General features: G+C 39.2%; 1 protein-coding gene across 2 annotated transcripts in view; it reads left to right on the top strand.

The window, feature by feature from the left end:
- The window catches only part of osbpl9 (oxysterol binding protein-like 9), a 104,460-nt gene that overhangs the window by 3,149 nt on the left and 89,742 nt on the right, over positions 1-11,569 (top strand). For both annotated transcript variants that reach the window (XM_062039224.1, XM_062039222.1), the window contains exon 2: positions 627-677. In XM_062039224.1, the coding sequence (XP_061895208.1) occupies positions 627-677 (51 nt within the window). The remainder of the gene's footprint in view (positions 1-626; positions 678-11,569) is intronic.

Raw genomic sequence — 11,569 nt, 5'->3', positions numbered from 1 at the left:
TACAGAGCTTTTTGAATTGGATTCAATGTGTCCGCATACTTCCGTTTCAACGATTGACGTCACGCGCATACGTCATCATACATAGACGTTTTCAACCGGAAGTTTAGCGGGAAATTTAAAATTGCACTTTATAAGTTAACCCGGCCATATTGGCATGTGTTGCAATGTTAAGATTTCATCATTGATATATAAACTATCAGACTGCGTGGTCGGTAGTAGTGGGTTTCAGTAGGCCTTTAATGCGCCCTATAATCCGGTGCCTTTTGTATGAAAATAGACCTGAATAAACCCGCTCATCGGCAGTGCGCTTAATAAACCGGTGCGCCCTATGGTCCGAAATATACAGTACAGCTCTGTTTATGCATGTGCGCAAAGTACATCATATCCACACTGACATACTTTTCCACATTTCGTTGCGATTACTTGCCTTTACCCATAACTATGACAAACTGGGAACCACGAGAATGCCACGTGGGAAAGGAACAATAATCCTTATTAAGTTTGTGGTTGCCATTGTGCACACACCAACAACCTCAAGTCATAGGAATTCATCCTCATGGAATAGTTGTGCATTATGTTTACCCTGTCTCGCTCGTTTGTGCTAATTTTATTCTGTTGGTTTTCAGTCAAAGGACAAAATGATGCGGGGGTCCAGAAGAGGATGTGTACGACTCAGGGTAAGGTTATCAGGGTGGCTATTGTTAATTTTGCATTTCTTGTATGTATTTCTTTGTTTAGGTGTTCTATGGGTACTGCAGCTTCTTCCCACAGCCCAAAAAACATACATGTTAGATAGGAGACTCAAATTACATAGAGGTATGAATGGTTTTGGCTGGCACTCAGTCCATGGTGTAACCCACTTGTCAGCCAGCAGGGATAGACTCCAGCTCACTTGTCACCCTAATAGGCACAAGAGGTATAGACAATTAATTGATGTATCATTAGGATTTATATTAGGAATATATTGGCTTTAACTAGAGGAAATAGTAAAAGTGTAGGACCATTTAACGCCCCAGGCGAGAGTGAAACCTCCCGGCCCTCAACAAAAATGTACACCGCCCCCCATCCTCAGAGAAAAGTCTATATACAGCATTACACAGTGAGCAATCATGTATTTGACATGTAAAGACAAAAATGCAATCTGAATAAAAAATATTAACCTTTTAAATAATTTCCTTGAGAATTAAACAATAACTTCACACCTACAAATGTAATAATGCAAATGGCATGGGGGGGATAGTTGGGGGAATACATGAACCACCTTTACTTAATTTTCTCTCCGTTCACTAAATGTCTGTGGAAGTAGTGGTGATGGGGATTTTCTATCATCTCTTTTCGGGAATGTGAAGTCTGAGTATACCTCATAAGGTCCTCTACTAAGTAATTCAGTTTTTAGTGTGTCAGTCAAATGGTGTGGCCAGTCAGCAGGATCAATGGGGGCAGCTTTGATAGATTCACAGGCATCCGTTGAAGCTAAGGATGTGTCTTCAGCTTGTTAGATTGTAACATTGAGTCTGCTGCTACTGCTTCATTGTCCTGTAAAAAATGTATGTGTATAGATGTATTAATAATAGGGGTGTAACGGTACACAAAAATGTTGGTTCGGTACGTACCTCGGTTTAAAGGTCACGGTTCGGTTAATTTTCGGTACAGTAAGAAAACAACAAAATATAAATGTTTTGGTTATTTATTTACCAAATTTGTAAACAATGACATAACATACATATACACACAGGGTCCATTGCCAGGGTTAATGTGGTCAACATATATAAAATAAAAACTAAATAAGATAAGGCTCAGAATGGTTTATCAACAAAACTTTTCTACATGTAAAGTGCTTTTTTTGATTGATTGATTGGGACTTTTATTAGTAGATTGCACAGTACAGTACATATTACATACAATTGACCACTAAATGGTAACACCCCAATAAGTTTTTCAACTTGTTTAAGTCGGGGTCCACATTAATCAACATTAAACTGCCTCAAGTTGTTGCTCAGATTAAATAAAATGACAAAACTTTTCTTCTACATATAAAAAGTACAACATTAAACAGTTTCAAGTCAACTCAGCCTCAGATTAACTTTTCTTCCCCCCCACCCCCAGCCTGGCTAACTTGGCAGTAAGAGGATATATGGGCTTATTGTTCTTCCACCATAGAAGTGGGTCAAAATCTAGTTTTTAATGCAATATGGACTTATATCTGCTGCTATAAAAACATTTGTTACTGCTTTAGCCCTGCCTGACTCGCCGAGGAGAGGCTGCTTGAATGCGGTGGTGACGCTTCAAATGGGTTAGCATGTGTTATGAGTTTAGCGTATGTGTGGCCCTTTAATATGTGACAGCATGTGAGGTGAGTGTATGGGCGAGCGAGGTGAGGGAGCGGTAGCGTGAGTGCGGGGAGTGGCTAGTGTTTTGTTGGATTGGCTGTGTGCAAGACCTCAATAAAGCCATGATTTGCAACTAATAGCCGGACTCGTCATTTACCCTGGAGTCCGGAGCTGTGGAGACCCACTGCCGGGTAGAGTGAAGGGTGTTGCCCCCGAGAATACATCGGCCCTGGAGGAGTGTCTCCTCTGCGCTCCTCGACTACGGTCTGGGAGCCGGAAGCAGGAAAGGTGCAACACATGTTTGACGTGTTGTCAGAAGCAGCAGCTGAACAATGTCTGCAAACCTCCGTCTTCCATTGTTGTATCGCGCAGCCAAAGTGTTCCCAAACGGGAGATCTTAACGAGGCAGGAGGGTCTTCTAGCTCTGGCTTTTACATGTTGTCCTAGCCCGGTTGCTGCTAGCATGTGTACTCATTCGGTACACCTCCGAGCCGAACCGAAACCCCCGTACCGAAACGGTTCAATACAAATACACGTACCGTTACACCCCTAATTAATAATGATGATTTTAGTTAAATTACAAGACCAACATTTCCATCAATTTTGACTCTGTTTTGAGTGTTCACTCTGTCTTGTTAATGTAATGAGTATTACATTATCTGTAACATATACTGTAATTATATATCAAAATATATAACATACAGTGAGGTCCACAAGTATTTGCACACCCTGCAATTTAGCAAGTTCTCCCACTTAGAAATTAGGGAGAGATCTGAAATGTTCATCATAGATGTATTTCCACTGTTAGAGACATAATCTCAAAAGAAAAATCCGGAAATCACATTGTATGATTTTTTAATGATTTATTTGTGTGTTACTGGGGTTCATAAGTATTTGCACCCATGAGAATCAGCAATAATTATTACTCTCAAAGAGCTGTCAGTCTACCTTTAAAAAAAAGTCCACCTTTAGCCCGTAACTAATCACCCACCCACCACCCCTTTGAGCTCATTAAAGTCACCTGTGCAGCCCACAGTCAGTCAAGGTCCAACTGCTACCATGGGCAAGACCAAAGAGCTGTCAAAAGAGACCAGAGACAAAATTGTAGAGCTCCACAAAGCTTTAAAAGGCTATGGGACAATTGGAAAGCAGCTCGGTGAGAATAGATCAACTGTTGCAGCAATTGTTAGAAAATGGAAGAGGCTAAACATGACTGCTAATCTACCTCGGACTGGGGCTCCATGTAAGATCTCTCCTCGTGGGGTATCACTCATGATAAGAAAAGTGAGGAATCAGCCCAGAACTACACAGCAGGGGCTGGTGAATGACCTGAAGAGAGCTGGGACCACTGTTTCCAAGGCTACTATCAGTAGAACACTACGGCGTAATGGTTTAAAATCATGCATCGCACGGTAGGTTCCCCTGCTTAAGTCAGCCCATGTCCAGGGCTGTCTGAAGTTCGCCAATGACCATCTGAAAGATCCAGAGGAGTCATGGGAGAAAGTCATGTGGTCAGATGAGACCGAAATAGAACTTTTTGGTATAAACTCCACACGTCGGGTTTGGAAGAAAAACAAAGATGAGTATTATCCCAAGAACACCATCCCTACAGTGAAGCATGGGGGTGGAAACATCATGCTTTAGGGGTGCTTTTCAGCAAAGGGGACAGGACGACTGCACTGTATTAAGGAGAGGATGAACGGGGCCATGTATTGTGACCTCCTTCCCTCAGTCAGAGAATTAAAGATGGGCCATGGCTGGGTCTTCCAACATGACAATGACCTGACGCACACAGCCAGGATAACCAAGGAGTGGCTCCATACAAAGCATATCAAGGTTCTGGAGTGGCATAGCCAGTCTCCAGACCTAAGTCCAATAGAAAATCTTTGGAGGGAGCGGAAACTTCGTGTTGCTCGGCAACAGCCCCGAAACCTGACAGATCTAGAGAAGATTTGTGTGGAGAAGTGGGCCAAAATCCCTGTTGCTGTGTGTGCAAACCTTGTGAAGAACTATAGGAAATGTTTGACCTGTGTAATTGCAAACAAAGACTTCTGCACTAAATATTAACACTGATGTTCTCATGTGTGTATATACTTATGAACCCCAGTATCATACAAATAAATCATTAAAAAAAAAATCATACAACGTGTTTTCCAGATTTTTCTTTTTAGATTATGTCTCTAACAGTGGAAATACATCTATGATGAACATTTCAGACCCCTCCCTAATTTCTAAGTGGGAGAACTTGCAAAATTGTAGGGTGTGCAAATACTTGTGGACCTCACTGTATATGAGTATACTATGATGGATTGCAACGCATAATATATGTCCAGTAGGGCTGGGCGATATGGCCTTTTTTTAATATCTTGATATTTTAAGGCCATATCGCGATACACGATATATATCTCGACATTTTGCCTTAGCCTTGAATGAACACTTGATGTATATAATCACAGCAGTATGATGATTCTATGTGTCTACATTAAAACCTTCTTCTTCATACTGCATTAATATATGCTACTTTAAAACTTTTATGCAGAGAAGGAAATCACAACTAAAAAAATCACTATTTTTTCATACGGTGTCGATCTGGAAATGTTTGCCTCGGCATTTTGATGGTGTGGGCGTGTGGCACCGAACGGAGATGTTGACATGCGGAGTAAGCACTCTTTCATTCTCTAGCGGGTGACTTTTCAAATGATGCTACATATTAGCAGTAATGCTACTTTTTGTAGCAAAACTTTCGCCCCACACTTGACAAATTACGGTTGTCTGTTCGACATATTCCCACTTGAAGCCAAACCACCGCCAGACGATGGACCCCCTGCTGTTTTTTGGGGGAATTAATTATTCCTTCATTTGTTACCAGATTCGCACCTTCTCTCTCTCGTATTACCACTCACACCACTCCGCTAGCATCACTGCTAATGTTACCCATGCTGCTACCTCTTTTCTGCGCGAGGGTGTATATGTATGTGACGTATGACGTGACAGTATGTGACTTGTGTAAGAAGGTGCGCTTGTCTGTCTGTGAGAAGGAGACACAGTAAAGAGCGAGGAGAGCCTGTAGTGTAATGTCTGCAGCTAAAAGCAACTGCGTGAGAATGTATACTCGAATATCACGATATAGTCATTTTCTATATCGCACAGAGACAAACCCGCGATATATCGCGTATATCGATATATCGCCCAGCACTAATGTCCAGTATAATATCTTACTTCCTATTCCAGTAATGGAGTTATAGTAACTATACCTACCCATTGCTAAAAATGCCACACCACAGCGCTGAAAGCTACGTTATGAGCATGCAAGCTTATAACTATTATTAATATTCATTATTTTATCTTGCAGAATTATTTTATTAGTAATAAAATACATTTTAGCACTCATTTTAATGTTGCCAAAGTAAGACAACTATTTCAGATGAATAGGCCAGGATGTCTTGAGAGTATTTAAAAATAATTGTGGCAAAAATGAGTCTGATATTGATTTAGCTGTATTACCGTTGTATATTTTATAATTTAAAAAATATTGTTACTACAGTCTGTTACAAATAAAGACTCACCTGGATCTACATGATGAGTCTGTCTCTCACCGGCAAATGTGCGTGTGATGTTGCAGACACTCCATGTGCCTGTCGTGGCTGTTAATATGTTCTGAATGCATTTAGATCATTGTAAAAAGCATCCATTATTTCCTTTAAACAATAGCTTACATTAAATACAGTTTAAGTTTGGGTTACAGACTTTTTCACCTTCCGTGCATTTTTTTATTTCTCTGCTTTACAGATGTTGCTTATTTACTTTGTTTACTCCAGAAATTCACCCAATTGAGCTTATAGTAATCGTTTGCGTAATACTCTCCCTGGCCTCGTAATAGAAGTAACAGCAACCTGTTGTTGCTTTTAGCTCATATAAGAATAGTCATGAGAAGCTGTAGAAAATGGATGAGTCTGATGATGCTAAGGCTAAAAACAAATTAGCTAAATGTACATAATATACATACTGTACCTGTGCATTTTGCGATTTGGCGCCCTCTCTTCAAAAGATGGCGCCCGCCTGGTTCCCCTGTGTAGGACTGATGTGGTAATTCACTGATGGTGTAGTGGTGCGCCGCAGGTTCTATTCCAGGTTTTATAACACAGCGCCATTGGAGCGCTCAAGTGCCTGTCAGGAATTACATCTTGTGTAAAAACTGAACGAAACAAACCATGCTACCTGTTTAAAAATAACTAAAACATCTGTTATTGACAACGTAATCATGAAAGTTTTAATGTGACGAAAATAATATTATGACAAGTGGTACCTGGCACTCCAGGTACTGAGCTTATTTTTTTTTTTTTTACAAACAGACATGATTTTGTATTACATTATTGTTTCTTTTGTTAATATCAGAGTCCGTTCTGCAAAAAGATAATCCCTCAAAGCGCACAGTTTATGGACAGAGACCCACAGTTAAAATATACATCATCATATGATATACAAAATACAGTACAATGCAGTTCATTTCAAAATCTACCCACCAAATACCCATTCACAATTTCATACCAACCTACCAACCGGTAGACATTTATGAATAAGGAATCTTTAAAGGCCTACTGAAATGACATTTTCTTATTTAAACGGGGATAGCAGATCCATTCTATGTGTCATACTTGATCATTTTGCGATATTGCCATATTTTTGCTGAAAGGATTTAGTAGAGAACATCGACAATAAAGTTTTGGTCGCTGATAAAAAAGCCTTCCCTGTACCGGAAGTAGCGTGACGTCACAGGTTGAAGGGCTCCTCACATTTGCACATTGTTTACACCAGCAGCGAGAGCGATTTGGACCAAGAAAGCGACGATTACCCCATTAATTTGAGCCAGGATGAAAGATTTGTGGATGAGAAACGTGAGAGTGAAGGATTAGAGTGCATTGCAGACGTATCTTTTTTCGCTCTGACCGTAACTTAGGTACAAGGGCTCATTGGATTCCACACTCTCTCCTTTTTCTATTGTGGATCACGGATTTGTATTTTAAATCACCTCGGATACTATATCCTCTTGAAAATAAGAGTCGAGAACGAGAAATGGACATTCACAGTGACTTTTATCTCCACGACAATACATCGGCGAAGCACTTTAGCTACGGAGCTAACGTGATAACATCGTGCTTAACTGCATATAGAAACAGACGAAATAAGCCCCTGACTGGAAGGATAGACAGAAGATCAACACTACTATTATTACTATTAAACCCTGGACCTGTAACCACACGGTTAATGCTGTACCGCCTGGCGAAGCCTAGCAATGCTGTTGCTAACGACACCATTGAAGCTAACTTAGCTACGGGACCTCGACAGAGCTATGCTAAAAACATCAGCTCTCCACCTACGCCAGCCCTCATCTGCTCAGCACGACCCGTGCTCACCTGCGTTCCAGCGATCGACGGCGCGACGAAGGACTTCACCCGATCATCGATGCGGTCGGCGGCCCACAGACGGAGGAAGTCAAGGTGAGGACAGCGGCGCGGCGGCGGGCGTTGTAGCTTTCGACGACACCCCGGCCGCCATCAGAGTCGGCAAGAAACATATATTGTCTCAAAGTTACGTACGTGACATGCACATAGCGCCACGCACGGACGGGCAAGCGATCAAATGTTAGGAAGCCAAAGCTGTACTCACGGTAGCGCGTCTGCTATCCAACTCAAAGTCCTCCTGGTTGTATTGCTGTAGCCAGCCGCTAATACACCGATCCCACCTACAGCTTTCTTCTTTGCAGTCTCCATTGTTAATTGAACAAATTGCAAAATATTCACCAACACAGATGTCCAGAATACTGTGGAATTTAGCGATGAAAACAGACGATTTAAGCTGGCGACCGTGCTATTCCAAAATGTCTCCTTCAACCTGTGACGTCACGCGCAAACGTCATCATACCTAAACGTTTTCAGCCGGAAGTTTCCCGGGAAATTTAAAATTGCACTTTATAAGTTAACCCGGCCGTATTGGCATGTGTTGCAATGTTAAGATTTCATCATTAATATATAAACTATCAGACTGCGTGGTCGGTAGTAGTGGGTTTCAGTAGGCCTTTAAATCCACCAAATCAGTCTCGATATCCTGTTATTCAAATATGATTAAAAGTTGTATCTTGAAGATCTGCGATAATTTCATCATACATACAGAGGTAAAGACCAAAATTATGCGACTAATGTGAATTCCTCAGCCATGAGAGGTGATTGATGATCGATGATTCTTTTATAAAGCTATCAATCTCATTCCAGATCATCGGGCCTCTACAGGCTATACTAAAGTTTGTACACTTTAGATCAGCGTTTCTCAAAGTGTGGGGCGTGCCCCACTGGTGGGGAATAGAGACATGACAGGTGGGGCGCAAAGAACGGGAAGAAATTTCACTTTAAATTGTTTTATTTTTTATTATTTTCTTAGATTTTTTTTTTTTTACTATGGTTTCATTTTCTATACACACTGTAAATCACTTTGTGATTCTGTCTGTGAAATCCGCTATATAAATACATGTAAATTACTTTTCCTGTAGGCTTTAAATTTCTAGGTAGGAGCGAAAGTTTGACAGACATAGCAACAGTAAGTAATTAATGGGGGCGGGGCTAAGCGGAACAAACTTTCGCGCGGATGGGTAGCAGGCTAAGAGTGGCAGTGTCAAGCCTGCAACCCCGATTTGAAAAGCTATGCAGTGCAAAACAGGCTCATTGCAGCCACTAATGCTGGAGTACTGTAAAACTCATGTTCACTTGCCCTGTCTTGCCAAATGCATAGCTCCTCTTTTTTTTTTTTTGCAAAGATTGCAAAGTGGCACTTTTATTTGATTTATTATTGAACTTGATGCAAGTTTTTTGATTTATTATTGAACTTGATGCAAGTAATAACACTTTTGATTTATTATTGAACTTGATGCAAGTTATAACACTTGTTTTATTTATTATTGAACTTGATGCAAGTTATAACACTTTTGTTTTATTTATTATTGAACTTGATGCAAGTTATTTTATTTATTATTGAACATGATGCAAGTTATACCACAGCTGCAGAGTTATTTTATTTATTATTGAACTTGGTGTTATTTTATGTTATTGAGTTTCAATGTATACAACTTGATGTTCAATACATTTGAAAATGTTAAGCTTGGCATTAGCGTTCTGTTGGGGCGAAGGGGGCAGGTGGGGCTTGAAAACTCCCCCTTGTCCAAAGTGGGGGATGACAAAAAAAGTTTGAGAACCACTGCTTTAGATGATGATTGTTCCCTCTTAATAAAGGTTTACTTCTAGTATTATGTCTATGAGAAGTAGTGGTCACTGGAATGAGCTGGCAGAGTCTAGAATTTAATCCGTATACTACGTTATACATAAAACAAGCACTGTGGAATCTGTTGCACTCAGTAAGATTCAGAAGATTGTACCCATAAAAAAGAGAATTTGAGGGAGCATTAAAGTTTGCCCATGATATAACACATATGACTTTCTTCCGAAGAATCTCCAGTTTTTAAGATAACTGGGATACCTGTTACACCATACAGCATTGCAATAGTTTATATGTGGTTCAAATAGAGTCCGATACAGAATTAGGAGTGCGTTAAAAGGAAGAAAGTGCCTCAATTTTGAGAGTAGACCGACATATGTAGATAATTAATTCATTAAATATTCAATATGGTTTCTGAAATTTATAAATCCATCTATGTATACACCAAGGAATAGTGCTCTCAACTCTCTCAATTGCTTTACCATTTATTTTGATCAGTATGTTATCAAAGTTTTTATGGCTTCTATTTGAATGAAATATAATAGTTTGTTTTATTTATATTTAAGGATAATTTATTACATTTGAACTACTTATCTACTGTAACTAATTCACTATTGACAATAGTTTGAAGGCTTACGGGATTTTTGTGTGACATTAATACATTTGTGTCATCAGCAAAAATTACTTTGTGAACAATAATTGATGAGTTCACAAAGTCATTTATATACAGTATAATATACAAGTAAGTGGTCCCAATATGGAGCCTTGTGGAACTCCACATGTTAGAATTTTTCTTGGAGATTTGCTGTTATTTTTTTGCACATATTGCTCCCTTAAAATAAATAACTCGTAAACCAACTGAGTGCAACTCCTCTGACACCATAATGTTGCAATTTACACAATAACATTTCAAAATCAAACGCTTTTGATAAATCAAGGAAAACACAGATTCCACACTCACCATTATCAACAGCATCATTGATTTTTTCAATTAGATCAAGGATTGCCATACGGGTGGCATTCTTCTTCCTGAAGCCATATTGGGATGGGCTGAGTATATTTAGTTTATCCAGGTATCCGCTTAGTCTGTTGTATACAACCCTCTCTAGTACCTTTTGAGAATGTCGGTAGAATCGATATAGGTCGATAATTTTACAAGTTGTTTTTATCACCAGCTTTGTGAATTGGTGTACTTTTTGCAATCTTAATAATTTTAGGTACCACTCCATGGAGCAGAGAGAAATGTATACAATATACAAGCAAATCCATGATTTCTTGTACAATGAATTTGACAATTTTACCACACACATCATCCACACCACCAGTATGGGAACTTTTCAGGTTCATAATAATTGTAATAACTTTTGATTTATTAGTAGGTGTAAGAAAAAAAAAGAGTTTAAATAGTTACTTTTGAGGTAATGTTGGTATGCTGTTTCCTTTTGTGGGGTTATGGTTTTCGAAAGTGTTTCACCTATAGAGCTGAAGTAATGATTAAAACTGGTGGCAAGATCAACATCATTGGGATAGTCATTTTAATTTAGTTTAATTTTGGTGTCAGGAAGGACATTGGATTTTTTACTCCGGCTGAGCACATTATTTAATACTTAACAGCATTGCTTTTGCTCATCACAAGAAGCCTGAATACAATCATTATAATAGTTCTGCTTACTTGTTCGTATGACACTAGTTATAAATATTTATATTTATATTTAGTGTACTTGTATTTATTTTCCTCAGTTGGACTTTTGATGTAGCATTTATAAAGAATATTTTTCTTATTGATTTACTTCAATATGCCCTTAGTGAGCCACGCATTTTGCACTTCTATATTGTTTTTTATATTCTTTTGCGGTATCGTAGTGTTAACGCTATTAGTTATTTCATTGATAAAAGCATTATAGGCCTCTACTGGAGTTATACAGCTATAGACAGAATCCCATGTTTTGTGCCTAAGATTTTCAGATAATCTAAGT

This window comes from Entelurus aequoreus, linkage group LG27, assembly GCF_033978785.1.
Source record: "Entelurus aequoreus isolate RoL-2023_Sb linkage group LG27, RoL_Eaeq_v1.1, whole genome shotgun sequence".
NCBI lineage: Eukaryota > Metazoa > Chordata > Actinopteri > Syngnathiformes > Syngnathidae > Entelurus > Entelurus aequoreus.
Note: the sequence above shows the minus strand (reverse complement) of the source record. Positions and strands in the feature narration are given on the sequence as shown.